Genomic DNA, 22,949 nt, shown 5'->3' on the forward strand with positions numbered 1-22,949 from the left:
GTCTTTAACTTGCAACTGTTTCTCTATTGACCATTAAGAGTTATAATGGCACTGAGAAAATTGATTTATGACCATTTTTTTTCTCTTATGACCATTGAAGCATCCCCATGGTCACATGATCAAAAGTTGGATGCTTGGCAACTGGCATGCACTTATGATGGTTGCAGAGTCCCTGGGTCATGTGATCACCTTTTCTGACCTTCTGACAAACAAAGACAGTGGGGAAGGAAGATGTCCCTGAATGACTTTCAAGATTTATTGAGCTGGAAGGGAAGGGAGTTACACTCATTCAACCATTTCCCATTTCCAAACATGTTGATATGATTTTATTTGACTCTTGTATACTATTTAAGTGGAAATAATTAATGTGTTCTTTCAAAGAAAAGGAAATTTTACAAATCTTTCAATATTATGGTGTTATATCTCATGTTTTTATATTTGTTCTGGCTGTAAGCTGCTCCTTTGTGTTCAGGTCTGGCCTCAAAAGGATAATGTAGCACTTGGGGATGAAGATGCAGCCCAGCAGACCAGCACTGGAGGCCAGGATGGAGAAGACCTGAACAGCCACCATGTATTTCCCTTTGGTGCTCAGGTAGGTGGGCACAAAAGTCACCCAGACACTGCAGAAGACCAGCATGCTGAAGGTGATCAGCTTGGCTTCGTTGAAGGCCCCAGGCAGATTCCTGGCCAGGAAAGCCACTGTGAAGCAGATGGCAGCCAGGAAGCCCATGTAGCTGAGGGTGACGTAGAACATGACAACGGCCCCTTCGTTGCATTGCAGGATGATCTCTCCAGGCTGGGAGTGGAGGTCAGAGTCAGGGAAGGGGGGAGAAACTCCCAGCCAGATGGAGCAGATGATAATTTGGACTGCAGAAGAAGAAAGGATGATGGAGTTGGCCAAGCTCTTCCCCAACCATCTCTTCACTCGGTTTCCTGGTTTTGTGGCCAGGAAAGCCAGTACAACCGTGATGGTTTTGGCCAAGAGAGAAGAAATGGCAACTGAGAAGATGATGCTGAAAACCGTTTGTCGGAGAAGGCAGGTGGCTTTCCTGGGTTGACCAATGAAGAGAGAAGGAGACAAGAAGCAAAGCAGGAGGGAGACCAGGAGGATATAGGAGAGATCCCGATTGTTGGCTTTGACAATGGGAGTTTCTCCATATTTAATGAAGATAATTAAAACAAGGCCTGTGGTTAGGAAGAAGAATAGGGCAAAAGAGACCAGGATGATGCCCAGATGTTCTTCATAAGACAGGAAGGTTATAACTTTGGGGATACATTGGATTCTGTCCTCATTTGGATATTTGTCATCCAGACACTTGGTGCATTTTCCTGCATCTGAGGAAAAAAAAACATACTCCCTTACTATTCTCTCCTTTTATCTTTCAGGAAATACCTTATTTGGACAACAAGTGATACCAGGAGATATTGTCTAGGACACATTTATTAGTACCTCTAGTGAGAGATGGTAAAAAGTATAAGACTTTTTTTAAAAATCAATTTTTGTTTAATCGTCTATGAAAGTGAGAGAAGAATTGGGACCCGAATAATTTCCTGTGTGATGTTGAGAACCAAACTTTAATATTTAATGTATGTAATGAATCAGTTCCACTTCCTTTCCTCCAGTGTCACCCACCTTCCTGAGTGGAGAAGGTCCCCTCCGGACAAGGAACGCAGTCATAACAGCAAACTGGCTCTCCTTCTCGAGCCCTCTTGACAAATCCAGGATGACAATTTTCCACACATCTGGACTGAGGCAGAGACTGAATAGAAAAACAAGGAATGCCAAAGAAAAGATGTTAGGACTCTCCGTCCATGGAAAATGGAGGGAGAAATGGATGGAGACAAGTAGCCTCTGATCTTCACTGAGGTAAATATGAAATCTCTGACTACTTCTAAACAGATGCAGGAGGTAGAACAACTGGCAGATTCTTCATTTAGTTCCTTCCTTTTCCTTTTGGAATTTAACATTGCAATAAGGTACTTTTCTACTTAATAGTCTAGAGGGATGGAATTGAAAAAAAAGATTTAAGTATGATGATATATTCATGTTAAAACCGAGAATAAAGTTTACTATAAAAATTTTAGGAAACTTTTATTCCATTACATTTTTTTAAAGGTAGAATAAAACTGTGATGAAGAAAGAAACCTCTGACCAGTAAGATCTTGAAATATTTCCATAAAACATGTCAAAGCCCCTTCATTTAGGTCCTGTCTGTTGCAGAACTTCCATTAGATGATACCAACTGGCATGGAAGGCCAACCACCCTGGAGACTATAGGCTTTGCCCACTTGAAATGGGACCTCAGACTTTGGGAAATAAAGAAAAGACACCAACATTTCTCTCACCTTATTGAGCAACTTTAGCTCTGAAAGAGCATCTTGATTGATAGAAAGTCTCTGTCTTCTAAAATACACTAGAATTTCATTCCTGGGACCCTCCTTGGGGAGAACCAAGAAGCCGTCAATGGTCAGATCTGCTTTTATCTCTCCATTTTGGTCCAAGTACAATTTCATCTCAGAAATATTCCAAAATTCATTCTTCTCCAGAAAGGGATGAAACTAGAATGGGAACATCAAGGAATTTGAAAAACAGAAAACTTTGTTTGTTATCCCACATTGAATCTTTCTTCTACAATTGTCTCATCTCCAAATATGGTTAAATAGGATACAAATAATCTTCATAAGTGAATGAAAAAGTTTGAGAAAAAATTATCAAGATATAGAGAAAATATAATAGACACTGTTGGTCGATTATAGGGAACATTTTAGAGCAGATAACAAATAAAATGAACAGAGAAAAAAAAGGTTATTCATAAACTCTTTGAAAACAACAGATTGATTCCCAGAAATCATGGGTTGATCAAGAAGAAATCTGTCAGGCTAATCTTCTCCCTTGTGATCCTGATGGAAAACACCTCCAGATCAGAGGTGGGTTCCTACCTGTTTGGACCAGTTTGGCTGAAACGGTAGTAACCTGGTGGCCTGGGTTGCTGGAACCAGAGTCAACCCAGGCTGGCCACACCCCTGAAGCGGTTCTCTCAGCCATATTGTTTTTGGCTTCTGGGCATGCGCAGAGCAACCGGCAGTAGCAGTAGCCAGAACCCACCCCTGGCTCGATCCCACTTAGGAGCCTCAGTTTACTCGTGAGCCCCATTGGCCTTTCTCCCTGCCTCTCCTGGCCAATGTTGCTCACGAGTAAACTGCAGCTAGGATCTCCCACGTGTTGCACACCCAAAAATGACATGGAGGCATGGGTGAAAGCTGGGAGGGGGGTGCAACACACGGGGTGGGATCTTCTCAGCCCTGCTGTTGCAGTAGCTGCCTGGGTGAGCCACTCCCCACCTCCCCAGACCAGGCCCGGAGCTCGCGACAGACTGAGGCCGCAGCCGCCACCTGCTTCTTTGTCCACCCAGCCGGTGGGAGCCACAGCAATGCCGGTCATGGCTGAGAGCTTTCTTTGCCAGCTGGCAGCCGAAATGTTCTCCCTCTTAAAAGCCTCCAGTGATGGAGCTTTCGGATCCAAGCACACTTTAACCAACCAACCAACCAACCAACCAACCGGGGCTTAGTCTGGAAACAGAAGAAGAAAGAACCGGTGAGTGTCTGTGCCCAGGCATGGAGGATGTTGGGGGGAAGCTGAGGGGGGGGGAGCCGGAGGGTAGGAGGTCTCTGAGCAAATGCTGGACAAGAAGGCGGTGAATGACCTCTCTTTCCAGTCACAGGTGAGTGGCTGCATCCAGCCGGGGGATCAGAGGGGGCAGCTGAGCAAGCGCTGGGCAAGCAGGCAGGAGGGAGACCTCGGAGGCTCATTTTCAACTCAGCTTTGTGTCCAGTTGGCTCCAGTTGCATAACCATTGGTTGGCTTAACGGTCGGGCACGGGGAGTTGGGGGATGCCGCTGGGCAGGAGTGGTTTGACTCAGTTATTCACCGGACGGCAAAGCGGACTGACTCAAAAAGGATGAAGGGGATCTTCGGTGGAGCCGGTCGAGGGAGCAACCCCTGGCTTATTGACTCTTATAGAGTTGATGGGCCTTGTCTTGGGGTGGGGGGTGGGCCCAAATTGCACCCCACTGCAGGGGTGTCTCAGCCGTTGTGTGCAGGGAAAAACCTTGCACAGTAAAGAAAACCTTCTCATGAGTGTGACGTAATTAACAATTTCTCAAACTCTTGGGAAGTTTTTCTTTACTGTGCAAGGTTTTTCCCTGCACACAATGGCTGAGCGATGCTCACAATGAGGTGCAATTTGGGGGTGGCGGGTGGGGCGGGGGATGGGCTGGGCCAGGCCACAAGATGCACATCTTACTGGAGACTGGCAGCTCTGGATCTTGTGGTTTTTGGGGGGGTTTCTTTTAAAAAATGACTCTGGAGAGGAGCTGAAAACCTCCGAGGTTGTTTTGGGAGAAGGAAGACAGCATCCCCCCTCCCCCCCTCCCTGGGTGCCTGCAGCCTTGGAGCAACTCTGGGTCCTTCCACACTAAAGAAAATCTTCTGGGAGTGAGAAGTTGTTCATTGCCTTCGCTGTGCAAGGGCCGGGAGTTGCTGCAGGCTCCGAGGCTGCAGGTGCCCAGGGAGGGGGGAATGCTGCCCATCTGCCTGCCCCCTCCAGAAGCAACCTGGTGTTTTTTTGGGGGGGGGACCCCAGAGCACCCTGGGAAAGGACTTTGGTGATCGGCCTGCTGCTAAAAGCAAACAATGAGGCGAGGCACAGAGATGGTTGGAAGAAGGAGGGAGGGAGGGAAGGAGGGAGGGAGGGAGGAAGGGAGAGAGAGAGAGTGTATGTAATGGCAGGTTTCATCCACATTAGTTTTTATTTCAGGTGGATCTCCTAGCTTTGGAAGGAGGAAAGGAAGGGACACAAAGAGAAAGAAAGAAAGAGGGTGAAAGGGAGAGAAAGAAAAAGAAGGGAGAAACAAGAAAGAAAAGAAAAAAAGAAAGAAAAGATAAGAAAGAAAGAAAGAAAGAAAGAAAGAAAGAAAGAAAGAAAGAAAGAAAGAAAGAAAGAAAGAAAGAAAGAAAGAGAGGGAGGGAGGGAAAAGAAAGTGAATAAGATATAGATGGGTGGATGGATGTATATATACATACATGGAGGGAGGGAGAGAGAGAGAAAAAAAAGAAGAGAAAGGAAGGCTCCAGAAGACTCTTTGAAACAGCACAGCAATCTAGGATTGGAAGGTCTCTCTGAGGTCATCTAGTCCAATCCCCTGCTCCAGCAGGAGACCTTATATCCTCTGGATTATTTTGGTGCCTCCAACACAGAGGAAAATTGCCAGAAAAGGAGAAGGAGCTTACTAGGACAAGGCTGCCATGCAGAGGAAGGCACAGATAGTCTTTGACTTATGACAATTGAGCCCAACATTTTGGTTGCTAAGCAAGAATGTTGTTAAGTGAGTTTTGCCACATTTTACTCAATCCATGACATCTCCTGGCTCTAACAGTCATGTGCAGGCTAGGGAAGAGCATCTGCAGGCCTGTGTAATGTTCTAATGTGCAGAAGTGATAGTTAAATGTGTGCCAGAAAGTGAACTCTGGGTGTGTTTTTCCAAACGCAATAAATGAGGTTGAATGTGTATAGTTTTAGAAGAGCTGTGTGTGTGTGTGTGTGTGTGTGTGTACATACAGTATATATAGTAGATAATGTATCTTTGTGTGTGCCTATACAGACACTAAACTATGTAATGTGTATGTACACATATGGCATTTATACATAGGATTCAATTGTGTATTTTGGATGTTCAATAGTAGTAAATAAATAGACAGGGAAATTGTATCTTGTTGACGCAAGGAGAGTCCAGGCAAGGTACCCCTTGATGTGAGTGATGTCAAGTTGGCCACACTCACCCAATCACATGACCACCAAGCCACACTCACCCAATCACATGACCACCAAGCCACGCCCACCCAATCACATGACCACCAAGCCATGCCCACCCAGTCACAAGACCACCAAGCCTCACCCACAGAACCACTAGTAAAAAGATTTGAATGCCACCACTGGATACAACCCTATTCCAATAACTGAGTCCTGTTACACATGAGTGTAAGATCCGCTCACTCTTATTCCAGAGTGTCAGACGTGGAAAAAGTGAATTCAGTTACAAGAGAGGAGATTTTAACTGAATGAGAGAAAAAAAAATCATAAAAGGATGAGCTGTTTTAGAGCTGAGCCAGTAAAGCAGAGAAGTTCAGTCTCCTCTTCATGGATCGTCTGAGAGCAAAGACTGAGCAGCCATCAGTCAGAGAAGCTTGAACTGGGATTCCTGCAGAGAGGAGTGGTTGGGCTAGATGGTCTCAGGGTTTCCTCCTAATTTATAAAGGTTGTCATGCCACAACATGTACCATATTTTTCAGAGTATAAGATGCACCGGAGTATAAGACGCACCTAGGTTTTGAAGGGGCAATTTTTTTAAAAAACTAGGTAGGTAGGTAGAGAGAGAGAAAGAGAAAGAAATACAGTAGGTAGGTAGGGAGAGAGAGAGAGAGTAGTTAGGTAGGGAGGTAGTAAAGTAGAAGAAAATATGGATTAAAATATAAGAATGAAGAAGTGGAATAAAAGGGACAGTTAGAATCTTGCTTAAAGGGACAGGGAAATGTCATCAGCCTTCAACCACAACATGTTCCAGCAAACGTCCCCATGTCAAAAGTCCAAAACCACAAGGTTCAATTAAAGTTCGGCAATGGCACGTAGTCGATACCTGTAACAAAAGGAGAAGTAAGACCCCCATTCCTTATAAGGCTTTCTCCTCAAGGTAACCAATAAGAAATGAGTTAAGTGTTTCCGTGTTACACTGTCTTTGAGAATGTATAAGAATACGTGCTTAGATAATAAACGGGGTTCAGAAATTCACAACGTTAGTCATGGGCTAACTTTTCTGAACCTGGCTGCCAAATAAATTTTTCCTGTATCCTGAGAAATCTAATGCCTGTCATTTTCTGCAACAGTAGGGAGGTAGATAAAGGGATAAAGAGAGAGAGAAATGAAGAGAGATATAGAGATAGAGAAGTACATTAGGTAGGTAGAGTGATAGAGAGAGAGAAATAAAAAGAGATAGAGAGAGAAATACAGTAGGTAGGTAGGGAGAGAGAGAGAGTAGGTAGGTAGGTAGATGTTTCCAGATGTATTTATCCATGTGCTGGAGAAGGAAATCGCTGACAATCTGCAGCATCTAAGACTTTGTTTCTGCCGGCAAAGCACTTGATCAATGTAATTCTCAACAACCAGTTAAAGAGCTTTCCAAGAGGGGGAAAAAAAGTTTTTACACTCTGCAAACCTCCTCCCAAAAGCCTGTTTTTGTGAAAACGCCTGCCCTTTAAAAGTCATAAACAGCCTTGGGGGGGCTTGCAGAGTGCTCCTGGGGGGGGGGGGCAAAAATAAGCAAAAAATGGGCCGTTTTTTGAAAAAACAAGCCTTTTTTGTCAAAAAAATTGCATGCATATTATTATTATTATTTATTCACATTTCTAAACCGCCCCCTCTCCCAAAAAGGGACTCGGGGCGGCATAGCCTTATAGAGGCTTATAGAGGGCTGCTGGGGGTTGGGAGTATGGTCCATACATGGTCCATTTTTTGCTCCTTACTGCCCTCCCCAGCCCCCAGGAGCTCTCTGAAAGCCTCCATAAGGGTATGCACGGCCATTTTGGTGAAGGGGCGGGGCTGCGGGAGGCAAAAATGCTGTATTCGATTTTCAGGCTCTTTTTTGAGGGAAAAAAGTGCATCTTATATTCTGAAAAATATGCTAACTATTGTGCTGTTGTTGCTCTAGCCCCACCTAGTGGCCGGGGGCAGATAAGCCTCACTATAAGGTCTGAAGCCAGACTCCGTTTTCTGTCAGCCTTTGGAGAAGACGGAAGCAGCCGTTGTGACCGAGACCCCTGGTCATCCGGAGACGCCTCCGTCCCTCACACGGAGCATCCCTGGAGAGGTTCCAGCTGCTTCTTTGCTGGCTGTCAGTTAATGCTGCCTATCTCGTCTTTCTATTTGATTTCCACTCTTTGCATCTCCTCAGTTTCACCTGCCCTCTTCTCCCAATAAAGCATCCAGATCCACGCCAGGCTCCCTTTCACTGGAGGAGAATAGGGGGGCTTAGCTGCCTCTCCAGCTGCACACAGACCCACCTGCAATGGGGACGGAGGAAAGGTGGAATTCCACCAGGCTAATCACAAACCCACAAATACAGGAATTTATTTGAAAAAGAATATAGCATTTTCCAATTAGCAGTACTAAATATAAAAATGCCATGGTATCCATTCTTTGGAACCATTAATTCCCTGGGTAATTAAATTGGCCAGATCTGTTGAGATGGTTCCCCTCCTTCTCCTCTGGATTCCTCCTCCAAAGGATCTAAGATTAATGGATCCATATCGGGACCCCCATACCTGCCATGGCTGCAGCCTTGGAGACCCCAAGATCTTTTCTCCCTCCTTCCTTCCCCTCCTCGATCTGGAGGAATAGGCAGCATTCATGGCCTGGGCCAGAGTCTTCGTGTGACTGTAATGGTGGTAGACACTTTGGATCCTTTCTCTGTTCCAGTTCCACTGGGTCTTTAGTGGGGCTTTCTGGGTGCATCTTCTGCGGCCTTTGACAGAAAAGACATTCTTTGAAAGAGAACAATGAAAATAATGATCTTGAAACTTTTTTTCCACAAAGAAATAGGGTTTAAAGGCATCATCCATTGGCCTTTCTTTCAAAATATAACTAAAGTTCCAAATACTATGGATGTATTTGAGAAGTCTGCGCTTGTTTATTTCATACCCTGCAGAATTTGTGAGGATCCAGACTTTCCTCTCAATGGGTCCTGGGAGACGCATAAGTGTTAAATGGAAAGGAAGAATTCTGTCCCAAATGAATTCAAGTTCTATGAAGTGAATAAAGACGTTGACTTGTCTCCACTTAGAGAGGGAATCCCTGAGGTATGCAGTATATCCACTTTTTGAGAACAGTTGTGATATAACCACACAAATTCCACTCCTGACAAGCACAGGAGGAAAAGTCCTCATGAAATTCTCTCCCTTTTCTGTGTCTGAAGCAAAGAGGCCAATTAGGGTCCATCTGAAGTGGAGGAGCAGCTGGACAATTGCTGGGTTCTGGATTCCTTCTTTGGGGAGAATATGGTGGAAAAAGGGGAATTTGCTTTTATCACTCAGAGCCTCTGAAGCTTCTACATGATTGATCTGAAAAAGGAATTGAAAGGATTAGAGCCGTGATGGGGAACCTGTGGCATGAAGAGCGTCCTCTCCCGGCACGCCAGCCGCCCCAGCCCAGCTCCACTAGCATCCACATGCAGGCTCACCTCCTGCAGGCCAGCTGGTTTTGGGGCCTTTGTGGAAGGTCAGGGTGGGGGACGCCTGAGTATGCAGTGGGGAGGGACTCACATTGTGCAGGAAACTCCGGCGGGCTGGAAGTGAGTGTGAATGGCCTCCCCCTCCCCCCCCAGTGCTTCCTGGCTCAGTTGGAGGCTTCCTTCAGCCTTCAAACAGTTGCAGGGGATTTATTTTTTTGCTTCCAGGTTGGTGCAGGAGGCTTTCCAGGGCCAAAATGGGGTGCAGAAAGCACAGGGGTTTTTTTTTCCATTTTGGCCCTGGAAAGCCTCCTGCACCAACCTGGAAGCGAAAAACCCCAAACAAGCCCTGCAACTGTTTGAAGGCTGAAGGAAGCCTCCAACTGAGCCAGGAAGCCCTGGAGAGCCAGGCCATTCACACTCACTTCCAGCCCACCAGAGTTTTCTGCCCCAGGGCAGAAATGGAAACCTGTCCTGTGGAGCCCACTGCCACTTGGGCGGAGGAGGACGACCCCACGAAGAAGAAGAGGAGGAGGAGAATGGCGAGGCTTTGCAGGAGCCGGCAGGGAGCAGGTCAGGTGGGGCTGGCTGGCTGGCTGGGGAGGGGGCAATCATGGTGCTTAGGTGGCAGCAGCCTGAATGCCCCAACTGTGCTGGAGAGGAAATAAGAGGCCCTGCGTGAATGGGGATGAAAGTACACACACACCCTGCCTCCCTGCTCAGGTGTCAGCCACACCAGTTTGGGTGCCCTGGCTGAAGCACGCTTTCTCTGACACACACACACACACACACACACACACACACACACAGACAGACTTAGATTACTCTCTTACCCTTCCTGTCTCTGTCTGGCCCCATTTGCATGCTCAGCTGTCGCCCACACCATTGGCAGCAGTTTGGGTGCCTTGGCTGAAGTATGCTTTCTCTGCCAAACACACTTGGATTGCCTGTCTTTGTCTGGCTCCATTTGCTGCTCCTTGAGACAAAGAAGCCTCATTAAGTAGCTAAGTGGAAAGTAGTTGGGGGGAGGGGAGGAGCAGGAGACCTGCAGGTAACCACTTTCCCCACCCCCCACCCCCACCCCCACCCCCCCCGAGAATGAAAGTTTCTGGATCCCTGACTCTGCAAAAGAAGATGGGTGCCTGAATCTGCACAATATTATAGCACCCAGGAGCGTCCATTCTCAGCACAAAAAGCATTTCCCAGCCAACTCTCCTCTCCCTTCTTCAGAGGCAAAGAAGCCGAGAAACAAGAGAGGAGACAGAGGTTTGGAAAGTAAGTGAGTCCTTGTTGCAGGAAGGGCAGGAGAAGCAGGAGGTATCTTAGTGGGTTGGGGAGGCTTTGAGGGTCTCTTCTATCACTAGGACCCCCATGGCCTTCCCCACCCTGAGATACAATATAATAGCAGAGTTGGAAGGGACCTTGGAGGTCTTCTAGTCCAACCCCCTGCCCAGGCAGGAAACTCTATACCGTTTCAGACAAATGGCTATCCAACATCTTCTTAAAGACTTCCAGTGTTAGGGCATTCACAACTTCTGGAGGCAAGCTGTTCCACTGATTAATTGTTCTAACTGTCCGGAAGTTTCTCCTCAGTTCTAAGTTGCTTTTCTCCTTGATTAGTTTCCACTCATTGCTTCTTGTTCTACCCTCAGGTGCCTTGGAAAATAGTTTGACTCCCTCTACTTTGTGGCAACCCCTGAGATATTGGAACATTGCTATCATGTCTCCCCTCGTCCTTCTTTCTATTAAACTAGACATACCCAGTTCCTGCAACCATTCTTCTTATGTTTTAGTCTCCAGTCCCCTAATCATCTTTGTTGCTCTTCTCTGCACTCTTTCTAGAGTCTCCACATCTGTTTTACATCGTGGCGACCAAAACTGAATGCAGTATTCCAAGTGTGGCCTTACCAAGGCATTATAAAGTGGTATTAACACTTCACATGATCTTGATTCTATCCCTCTGTTGATGCAGCCTAGAACTGTGTTGGCTTTTTTGGCAGCTGCTGCACACGGCTGGCTCATATTTACGTGGTTGTCCACTAGGACTCCAAGATCCTTTTCACAGTTACTACTGTTGAGCAAGGTACCACCTATACTGTACCTGTGCATTTCGTTTTTGTTGCCTAAATGTAGAACCTTACTCTCTGCACGATTGAATTTCATTTTATTAGACAGTGCCCAACGTTCAAGTTTGTCAAGATCCTTCTGTATCTTTAGCCTGTCTTCTGGAGTGTTGGCTATTCCTGCTAGCTTGGTGTCATCTGCAAATTTGATGAGTTCCCCATTTATTCCCTTATCCAAATCATTGATAAGATGTACTGGACCCAAAACAGAGCCTTGGGGTACTCCACTGCATACCTCCCTCCATGTAGATGCAGTTCCATTGAGGACTACACGTTGAGTGCGGTTGGTCAGCCAGTTACGAATCCATCTGGTGATGGTCATGGGCACATTGGTATCCTTGAATTCTGAGCTCTTAGGAAAGTATCCCCTCCTTGTGGGTTGCAAACAGCTGTTTCCAGTGGGGGGAAAAGGACAAAGCAAATGGGAAAATAGTTTCCTTTGCTATATTTCCAGTCTGAGTTAGACCATGGGAGGGGCCCTACAGAAGAGATCTTTCAAGGATCATTATGTATTCATAGAAAAGCAAGTAACTTAGCTCTGCTCCAAAATGCTAAAGCTGTTGCACATAAAAAACAGAGGAACTCTGATCAACTACCAGAGCCATCATTTTGACAGTTTTGCTGTCCTGTAGTCTGTCGCCATGAAATGCAAGCATGGAATTAACTGAGCCTGGTTTGTCCTCAGTCTTTTCAGTGGCCACAAACTACTAGCAAAAGTGGCAGTTGATCACAAGACAAGGAATGTTTCCCCTTTTGCATTGGAGCATCCAAGAAGGGACAGGAAAGACAAATAAAAAGACGGAAAGAGGAGAAGAGAGCAAGGAAGCAAAAAGAAGGAAAGAGAGGAAGAATGAATGAAGAGCGAAGGAAAAAGAAAGGAAGGAAGGAGGTTATAATGAGAGAGGGTGAGGGTATGAGGTAAATCCTGCCTTAGCACGATCACCAACAGCCCTGTTACCTTTTACCATCTCCTTGTTCCATCCTCCTGTCCTCTCCTGGTGGTCTTCCATCCTATCATTGAGGATGCTTTGGTTACAAAGCTAGGTCTCGTAAGGAGAGGGGGTGGGCCTCCCTCTGACCCACATACTTTGGCCTCATGCACACACCATGGGCACCCAAGGAGAGTGAGCACATCAGCAGTGGGTGCTGGCCGTGCCCACCATGGCCTCCAAAGTCAACCACAATGGGGCCCTCATTGAAATTGAGTTTGACACCCCTGGACTAACAGATGACCTGAGTGCTGCATGTGTTGCTCTCAAACTTACAATGTATGAGTCAAGATTAGAAAAAAGATCAGCTTGCATTCAACAGCAAAAGTCACATTAATCAAAATGCAAATGTTTACCTTTCAATAAAAAGGTGTTTGTATCATTGAAAGCGCTGTTATTGTGGGGGGGGGGTTCAGAGAAAAGACGTTAATCATGTATGAGTTGTTTTTCTAAACTAAAACCTCATTATTCAGGTTAAATTGCCGTGTTGGCACTCCGAGATAAATAAGTGGGTGTTGGGTTGCAGTTTGGGCATTCGGTCGCTAAAAGGTTTGCCATCACTGCATTAGAGCATACACAGAGTGCAACCTAATTCAGCTTTTGTTAAATTGCTGTTGAGAGAAGCTCCATTGTAACCTAACGTGCCAACTACATAGATAAAATTTCTAGGCGAATTGCCAAGCTTAGCCTAGCAAAGTAACTTCTTGTGAAAAGTAAAATGTTGATTCTGCCAAGTAGCCTTGCTTGTAACTTGAAATGTGTGTTCAGCATTCCCCAGCAAAGCTCTGAGTTATACGCCAGAAAATGTATTTCTTTTCCCTTCTAAAGTCTGTTGTTTTCAGAGCACTAAAATCATGAAATCCGTGTGATCTCAAATTATGTTTCTATAGCAGTGACGTTCTGTGCAATCTGTGTGAGCTGTAAGATGTTTGGAAAAGTTTTTGGCACATGCCTGTTTTTCTCTCTCTGCCTGCTCTGTTAAGGTGGGAGACGAAAAGGTCATCCAGTCTTTTGCTTTCTGCAGAAATAAAACCTGATAATCCATAGCTTCGTCTTCAGAGTTTCACTGGACTTATCAGATTCTGAGCTGCATTCAAAAACCTTGCACAATGAAGAATGCTGTGTTATATTTGGGGTCAGATCAAGTCCACAATATTAGATTTTAATAAATCCAATCTTGTTCTCATGAAAGCATTAGAATAATTTGGTAATTAGACATTGTTTAAAATATTAAAGACAAAATATTAGCAAGATTGTATTTTAAAAGTGGAAAATAATAAATAAATTTAAAAACTATAAACAATGTAAATCTTATTACTGTATCACACTCCTACAATTTATTGCAATTAGATTAACATGTGCAAATGCCAACTGAAGTATTCTATTCCAATAAAGGGCCTACTATAATTTTTGAGGATTGGTGCATATCAGTCAGTGGTGGGTTTCAAAATTTTTTAGAACCTATTCTGTAGTGTGGCCTGTTTGTGGGAGTGGCTCGGTGGTCATGTGACTGGGTGGGCATGGCCAACTTGAAAAATGTGGTGAAACTCAGTTAACAACGCTCTTGTTTAGCAACCAAAATTTTGGGCTCAATTGTGGTCATAAGTTCTCCTTCCTCCCCTCCCTCCTGTTTCCTTCTTTCTCTTTCTCTCTCTTTCTCTTTCTGTCTATCTCTGTCTCTTTCTCTGTGTACCTCTTTGTCTCTCTCTTCCTCCCTCCCTCCCTGTGATGGCGAATCTTTTTTTGCTCCCGTGCCATAAGTGAGGGGAGCGCAGGGGGTCGAGTGCGGGCGTGCCGCACCCATAATGCAACGCGCGATCCCCCCAGTGCGCATGCATGCAGAATGCGCGACCCCCTCATTTTTACATGTTTTTTTTGCCCTCCCCAGGCTCCAGGGGCTTTATTGGAGCCTGGGGAGGGCAAAAAGAGCCTCCCCCGACCCCCCGGAGGCCCTCCGGAAGTTTTAGGGACTGTCCGGAGGCTTCCCTGAAGCCTTCGAAGCGCTTAAAACCACCCTCCGAGCAAATCGGAAGTGACTTCCGGGTTGCTCGGAGGGTCGTTTTAAGCGCTCCTGAGGCTTCAGGGAAGCCTCGGACGGTCCCTGAAGCCTTCAGAGCACTTAAAAAGACCTTCCGAGCAAACCGGAAGTGACCTCCGAAGCCTCGGACGGTCCCTGAAGCCTTCGGAGCGCTTAAAACGACCCTCCGAGCAAACCGGAAGTGACTTCCGGTTTGCTCGGAGGGTGGTTTTAAGTGCTCTGCAGGCGTCAGGGAAGTCTTGGACGGTCCCTGAAGCCTTCGGAACGCTTAAAACCACCCTCCGAGCAACCCAGAAGTGACTTCCCGTTTGCTCAGAGGGTGGTTTTAAGCGCTCCGCAGGCGTCAGGGAAGTCTTGGACGGTCCCTGAAGCCTTCGGAACGCTTAAAACCACCCTCCGATCAACCCAGAAGTGACTTCCGGTTTGCTCGGAGGGTGGTTTTAAGTGTTCCGAAGGCTTCAGGGACGGTCCCTGAAGCCTCTGGGGGGGGCGGAGGAGGCTCTTTTCGCCCTCCCCAGGCTCCTATAAAGCCTCTGGAGCCTGGGGAAGGCGAAAAATAGCTTTTAAAAATGGTGAACTCAGCCTCGCGTGCCCTGACAAATGGCTCCGTGTGCCACTTGTGGCACGCGTGCCATAGGTTCGCCATGACAGCTCTAAGTCATTCTCTCTCTGTGTCTGTCTTCCTGTCTGTCTGTCTGTCTCTCTCTCTGTATCTCTCTATCTCTCTCCCCTCCCTTCTTTTCTCTCTGTCACTGTCTGTGTGTATGTGTGTGTATCTTTCTGTCTGTCTGTCTGTCTCTCATTCACTCACACACTTAATCACTCACTCTCTCTGTGTATCTCTTTCTGTGTGTCTCTCTCTCTAACTGTCTGTCTCTCCATCCCTCCCTCCCCCTCTCTCTGTATCTGTCTCTCTCTCTCTCTGATTCCCTCCCTCCCTCTCTCTCTCTCTCTCTCTCTCACACACACACACACACATATACTGTGGTCACCTTGTTGAGTGTTCCTATTACATTTGAAACACTCAACAACTGGCCTGCATTTATGGTTTTTTGCAGCATTCTGCAGTCATGGGACCAAAATATATGATTAAAAGTACCTGGCAGTGGGATTTTTCCCTGGAGGTTCCACAGGGAACGCGGGGGGCACCCTTGCAGGGAAGAGCAGAGGAGTTTGGGGAATATCTGCAGGACAAAGTCGCTCAGATCCGGAGCGGATGGGCCCCCTCCAGTGGACCGGACGAGCCGTCAACAGTGAGTCTTGTGAGAACATTCTGGGAGGAGTTTGAATCTGTTGCCCCCGAGGATTTGGACAGGTTGCGTGGACGGCTGCGACCCACCACATGTTCAATGGACCCGTGTCCCTCCTGGCTGGTACTGGCATCCTGGGAGGTGACACGAGGCTGGCTTCTGGGCCTGGTGAACGCCTCATTGGGTGAGGGATCCTTACCAACTGCCTTGAAAGAGGCGGTGGTGAGGCCCTTACTCAAGAGGCCTTCACTTGACCCAACGGAGCTAGCTAATTATCGTCCAGTCTCCAACCTTCCCTTTCTAGCGAAGGTTGTTGAGAATGTGGTGGCACAGCAATTTCTGCGACACCTTGACGAATCCGAATATCTAGACCCATGCCAGTCCGGCTTCCGACCCGGGCACAGCACAGAGACAGTCTTGGTCGCGTTGGTTGATGATCTCTGGAGGGCCAGAGATAGAGGTTGTTCCTCTATCCTGGTCCTATTAGACCACTCAGCGGCTTTTGATACCATCGACCATGGTATCCTATTGCGCCGGCTGGAGGAGATGGGAGTTGGAGGCACCGTTTTACGGTGGTTCGGCTCCTACCTCTCCGACCGGACGCAATGTGTGTTGACGGGGGGGGCAGAGGTCGACCCTGAGGCCACTCACTTGTGGGGTGCCGCAGGGGTCGGTCCTCTTGCCCCTCCTGTTCAACGCATATGTGAAGCCACTGGGGGAGATCATCCGTGGTTTTGGGGTTGAATATCACCTGTACACTGATGATACTCAGCTGTACATCTCAACCCCAAACCACCCCAACGAGGCTGTCGAAGTGATTTCCCGATGTTTGGAAGCCATTGGGGTCTGGATGGGGGACAACAGACTCAAACTCAACCCCTCCAAGACTGAGTGGCTGTGGCTACCGGCACCTCGGTTCAGCCAGCTGACTCCATCGCTGGCCATAGGGGGCGAACAATTGCCCCCTGTGGAACAGGCGCGCAATTTGGGCGTCCTCCTAGATGCCCGGCTGTCAATGGACGACCATGTGGCAGCCGTGGCAAGGGGGCCATTCCACCAGGTTCGCCTGGTGCGCCAATTGCGCCCCCTTCTGGACCGGGATGCCCTACGCATGGTCACTCATGCACTGGTGACGTCTCGCCTGGACTACTGCAATGCTCTCTACATGGGGCTTCCCTTGGGACGCGCCCGAAGACTGCAGCTAGTCCAGAACGCAGCCGCGCGGGCTGTCATGGGGAGTACTAGGTACTCCCACGTAACACCACTCCTGCGCGAGCTGCACTGGCTACCTGTGGTTTTTCGGGTGCGTTTCAAGGTTTTGATCACCATCTTTAAAGCGCTCCATGGCACAGGACCTAGCTACCTGCGGGATCGCATCTCTCCACACACATCCCTGCGGCCAATTCGCTCTCACAGGGAGGGACTTCTCCTAGTGCCGTCCACTAGGCAATGCCAACGGGCGGTGCCAAGGAGTAGGGCCTTCTCTGTGATGGGCCCAACCCTCTGGAATGACCTCTCCCCCGACATTAGAACCACCACCGACTTCCGCTCCTTCCGACAAAAATTGAAGACACACCTGTTCCGATTGGCTGGCCTGGCATAATCATAACTGCTACCTCCTGGCAAACATATTTCTTAACTGGTTTTTTAGGGGAATTGTTTTTTAAATTTAATCTTATGGGAGATTTGTTGGGGTTTTAAATTATTTACTCAGCTGTACAGTTCTTCAAACCTTTTTTATCCTCCTTCGTATTTATTTATCTATTTAATAATTTTAATTGTTTAATTTTATAGTTATTTATATGTTGTATTTCTGATATGGACTGTACACCACCCCGAGTCCCTTTTGGGAGAGGGGGCGGTCTATAAGCGCTCAGTAAATAAATAAAATAAATAAGAACATCCCAAGACCGATGCCACCACATCTGCCCTCTTCGGGGAGAAGCTCTCTTCGGCAGGTCCTCTTCAGAAGGACAAGCCCCCCCTGATCTCCCTCCTGTTCTTCATCTTCCTGCCCCCATGGATTGGCTCCGGAGTCATCGCCGGCAGCACAGAATCTCGCTAGTTCCCTGCCATCAGTCCTGCAGTTCAGGTCAGTGGCTTTGATCCCACTCTCTCCCCACCTGGTTCTTCTTTTTATGCGCTTCCTGAAAGGTAGCAGCTAGTGGCCCAAAAGATGCCATGGAAAACATCTCGCACAATTACACCCCCAGAGTCTTTCGGAGGGAAGCCTCTGCACAAGCCCGGGTGAATGAGAACAAGTTCCCACTGTTACGAAGGCTCCGGGATGAGGGATAGAATCTTCGCTGTGGGACAGTAAAGCCCTATCTGCCAGAGGCAGCAGGACCAAAGCCCCTCTCCCAACTGGCCCTTCCTCCCTCTGAGGGTGAGGGACCTGGCTGCCCCGCTGCCTCTGGAGCCTCATCCCGGAGCCTTCGTGATGGTGAAAACTTGTTCTCAATTGCCCGGGCTTGTGCAGAGGCTTCCCTCCAAGATTCTCAGGGGCTGTAATTGTGTGGGTGTGTGCACGCGCCTATGTTTTCCATGGCATGGTGTCGCGGCTGTCTTTTGCGCCACTATTCCTTTCAGGAATCGCATAAAAAGAGGAACCAGGAGGGGAGAGAGTATGAACAAAGCCGCTGGCCTGAACTGCAGGACCAATGGCAGGGAGCTGTCGAGGCTCTGCGCTGCCGGTGATGACTCCGTAGCCCATCCGCAGGGGCAGAAAGACGAGGAATGGGAGGGGGACCAGGGGCCCTCATCCTTTTGAAGAGGACCTGCCAAAGAGGGCCTGTTCCTGAAGAGGACAGGTGTGGTGGCATCCATCTTGGGATATTCTACAGAGTCCTCCAAGGAAAAATGCCGCTCCAGGTACTTTTAAGTGGGAATGGCATTTTAAACAGGCGTCTGTCAAAGAGAAGAGGACAGTGCACACCACGTGGGCTTGTTCAACAGCCGAAGAAGGAACAAGAGGCAAGGATTCTGGTACGGGGCCTCCGGAAGAACGGGTACGGGAAGGCATGCTAAATATCACCAGCCGGTATGCCCGTACTGGTCAGTACCGGCTGAAACCCAGTCCTGCTGCATATTTTAATGCTTCGATAGCCCAGATTCTTTGTGGCGGAATCTTTTTAACTTCTTCTCCAGTTGTACAAGAAATAGGGAGACCTCAATTCCTAATACAATTTGTCAGTAGTACAATCCAAGATTGGTCTTTAATTGAAGTTTTGTCTGTTCAAACAGCCACCACAATTTTCAGGGTCTGTCAGTTTCCATAGATTAAATGCCAATATCCACATTTTCTGATTTTACAGTGTTAATCAACATGTTCCAATAGGTATTTAGCATGCTAAGCATATGTACCTATAACAGAACTTATAACAAAATAAAAGTGTTGGAAAGGTCCTTTGAGGTCTTCTAGTCCAATCCCCTGCTCTAGCAGGAGACCTTATACCAGGGGTCCTCAAACCCGGCCCACGGGGCTGGATACAGCCCACCAATGCCATTAATCCAGCCCACATGGGACCACGAGGCTGCCCCACCCAAATCACTCTGCCCATCCTCTGGCCCCCACCCACCGGCTGAGTTCAGGCCTTTCCTTTGCAAGCCCCATGGACTGAAACTACAAAGTAAGAAAAAAAGATTTTGGCCAGCAGAGTGCTTCTGGGGGCTGGGGAGGCCAAAAGGGGGATGCACAGAGGCCCCAGGAGGGGAAAATGCTGCCCTCTGCCTCAGCTTCTTATATCGGGCTAAGTGGAACGCAGAGCCATGTCGCCTGGCACGCACGGCCTTGCCCGTTGCTCTTCTGGGTTTCTGGTGCACATGTGCATGTGACGATCAGCTGGCCTTTGTGCGCACAGCAATGCCAGGAACTGGAAGAGCTGGTCTTCTGCTTGCATACCAGCCAGCTGATCATCACCTGCGTGTGCACCGGAAACCGGAAGAGGAGCTGCCTGGTGCACATATGCGCAGTGGCATAAACATTGGGCAACTTCTCTTCCAGATTGCGTCTCTGACAAAAGCACTTGGTGCTGTAAAGGTTCACCATCAATGCTCAATTCCAAGGGTGGTTTTACCAAGGCTTTATAAAGTGATACCAGTACTTCACGTTATTTGGATTCTATCCTTCTGTTGATGCAGCCTAGGATTGAAATGGCTTTTTTTGGATGCTGCCACACATTGTTGGCTCACATTTGAGAGATTGTCCACTAAGATTCCAAGATCCCTCTCACAGTTCCTGCTATTGAGCCAGGTTTCACCTAATCTGTACCTGTACATTTGGTTTTTCTAGCCTCAGTGTAAGACTTTACTTTTCTCTACACTGAATTTCATTTTGTTAGATAGGCCCAGGGTTCAAGTCTATCTAGATCCATCTGGATCTTGAGCCTATCTTCTGGGCTGTTGGCTATTCCTGCCAGTTTAGTGTCATCTGTAAATGTGATGATTTCCCCATCTATCCCTCATCCAAATCATTCATGAAGATGTTGAAGAGGACTGGGCCTAAAATGGAACCTTGGGGTTCCCAACTGCTTGTTTGCCTCCATGCAGATGTAGTTCCATTGAGGACCACCCACCACCACTCAGTTTTCCAGATGGAGAAAAACACAGACAGACCTGTGGGACTTTGTAGGTGCCTCCTAACGTTGACACCTGGACGGAGATGTCCCTTGTAGCTCCATCAAGGAGAGCCAGAAGGTTCTCCTTCTTTCCACAGCCGTAGTTGGGGACATTGGCTTCTCCAGTGGAGAGAATGTCCAGCAAGGCATCTGAAGTGCGGAAAGTGCTGAAATAGTTGGTATGGATGTTGTAGCCAAGTGTGAGATTGTGCAGGAGCTGGGATTTCTTGTTGACCACTTGAATGTTGAAAATAAACCGTAAGCCATTTTGAAAATCATAAACGTCCCTATGGTAAAAAAAAAAAAGAGGTGTTATTATAATGAACAGCAACAACAAATACTTTTTTTAAAAAAATATAATCCTCCAGAAGGCTACTGAGCCTTAAACCAACATTGATCCAAAACCAATGATCAATTATACAAATATGCAAATTGGCTGAGGTATGGCAACTACAACTGGTTCAACCACTACTTTAAATAAAAGTCATTATTCAGATGATAAATCAAGGATTGAACTGAGAGAGGAAAATAATCTTGAGTCCTTTCATCTTTTTTTTTTTAGACACCTTTTTGAGTCTCTTTCATAAAATCAGACAAAAGAGAGAACCCATGGAAATCAAAATCATTCAGGAAATTAGACATAATCTCCAATATAGGAATAAATGAAAAATAAAAACAGAAAAGAAGGAGAGTGTTAGAATGGAGGGAGTGCAACTCCATCACCCTGAATGACTTACAAATCACAGAAAACCAACTGAAGAGAAGGAGCCACATTGAAAAGCAACTTTACATGCAATCTTTCCGCTCCAGTGGTGACTATACCGATGAGATGGTCTCCTGGGCTGTAAAAGCTCTGTGGTCGTTTTCCATCCTGGTGCTCCAAACTCTGCGGGCATTTCATTCTCAGCTTCCCAGAGACTGGATGGGACAAAAGCAGCATCAGAAGCAGAAGCAGCAGGAGGTCCATCATTCATGGGGTGAATCAATCAATCCCTTTCCTGTTTCTAAAGAATTAGAAGAAATCAAAGGACTCTCACAAGGTGGAATATGATCCAGTGTCTTTCCTGATTGAAACACAGAGAAACACTCAGCTTCACCTGACGTATATTCAAAAGCACAGACCCTGCCTGTCCCAAAACACCATATTTCTCTGCCCAAAGTCTCCCCTGGAGGATTTGGCCAAAGAGCAGAGCTGACACTTTTATCATAATTCTCCCTCTCAAGAGGGATCCCTGGATAATTCAACCAGTTCTCGGACTCACAGATTGTTGGGAAATTCTCTGGAGGGAAATGAAAGGGAAATAATCCTCATGTGATTCATAATAATAGAGGCAGAGATGCAATTAAATCCATCATCTAGAATTGAGAGGTTTGGGGTCTCCAGGCTTGAAACTGAGCCCAGAGGGAATACACAGCACCTGTGGCTGAAGAAACAAATAAATGTGACATTTGTTGGCATTGTGGTTAAAGAGAAAAATCCCAGATGCCAGTTAATACCAGAGTATGTCACAGATCTGAAATAGCTGACTGCTGAGTTGGAACCAAAATTTTTTTAATTTGAAAGCTAATGCTCAAGGGCATCACTGGAAAAGGGCTGATGCAATAGTGCAGCCCGTCTGTTGAACAAAATCAACTTTAGTGAAAAACTAGTTACAGAACTTTGCAGAGTTAAAAAAAACACACATTGACAGAAACAAAGAGAGGTTAGAAAAAGAAACAAGTGAAAGAGATGGTGAAATCAAGTCTGCCTCTCATGGAAGGAAGGAAGAAAGGAAGGAAGGAAGGAAGGAAGGAAGGAAGGAAGGAAGGAAGGAAGGAAGGAAGGAAGGAAGGAAGGAAGGAAGGAGAGGAAGGGAGGGAGGGAGGGAGGGAAGGGGAGCTGAGGACCCTCGTGTTGCAGATGAAAAAGCTGACCTACAAAATCCAATTTCCATCTTCAGAGACTGGGAATGCAGAAGCCCATATCCCATGTTCCCCTGCCACCTTTTTCCATGCAGAGGCCAGCCAAGGGGGCTCTTGCAGGGATGCCAGAGAGGACTCTGCCTAGCTGTGGGGAGCCCTCTTGGGAGAAGGAAGCTGGAGAGCCTCATGTTGGGGAATGGAAGCAGATCTGCAAAATCCCCCTCCAGGTTCCATCTTCTGAGTCCTGGGAAGGGGGGGAGACCATATCCCATGTTGCTCAGCCACCTCTTTCCATGCATGGGGCACCCAGGGGAAAGCAAACCCCAGACCCACAGGAAAGGCCCAGGATGGCCAGGAAGGAGGAGGGGGGTCTGGGGCATTCCTGGGAAGAGGATGGGTTTATGGGTCCCAGGGTTGAATGTTGGGGGGATGTAGCCCCCGGGGTTCCTCCAGCCTTGCTTGGGCTGCATGTCTTTCCAGGAGAGGCTCCTGTGGGAGAGAAGCCATGTAGGGCTGGGTTTTCCAAGGGGGATCTGGGGTTGCCCTGGAGGAAAAGAGGAGACCCTCCGTGACTCTGAGGAAGATGGGGTTCTCCTGTGGTCCCTCCAGGCTCTCAGAGCCCCCAGCTGAGGAGACCCTCTTCATTGCAGCCTTTTCTGGGTAGGGGGCTTAAGCCCTCCTCCCTCTGCAATTCTGGGAGGTTTTGTCTCTTCCTCATCCCCTCCCCTTTGGCTTGGCTTCTTCAGCCTCTTCTC

At 47.4% G+C, this 22,949-nt stretch overlaps 1 protein-coding gene across 2 annotated transcripts; it reads right to left on the reverse strand.

Annotated features, from left to right (window-relative positions):
• Positions 1-424: 424 nt before the first annotated feature.
• Positions 425-21,259, reverse strand: LOC309393824 (vomeronasal type-2 receptor 26-like; the record flags this gene model as incomplete). 2 transcript variants are annotated; one of them, XM_081956320.1, is made up of 6 exons in its annotated part: positions 425-1,335; positions 1,634-1,760; positions 2,347-2,559; positions 8,375-9,169; positions 20,291-20,579; positions 21,030-21,259. In XM_081956320.1, the coding sequence occupies 6 exons, from the start codon at positions 21,257-21,259 to the stop codon at positions 425-427; spliced, it is 2,565 nt and encodes an 854-aa protein (XP_081812446.1). The 2 variants fall into 2 exon arrangements, 1 of the variants encoding a protein (XP_081812446.1); XR_014175644.1 differs by lacking the exons at positions 425-1,335; positions 1,634-1,760; positions 2,347-2,559; positions 20,291-20,579; positions 21,030-21,259 and adding an exon at positions 10,110-10,246 and having other exon boundaries at positions 9,090-9,169.
• Between the last annotated feature and the right edge of the window lie 1,690 nt (positions 21,260-22,949).

The sequence above is a fragment of the Natrix helvetica genome (genome assembly GCF_964273705.1).
Source record: "Natrix helvetica genome assembly, chromosome: 5".
NCBI lineage: Eukaryota > Metazoa > Chordata > Lepidosauria > Squamata > Natricidae > Natrix > Natrix helvetica.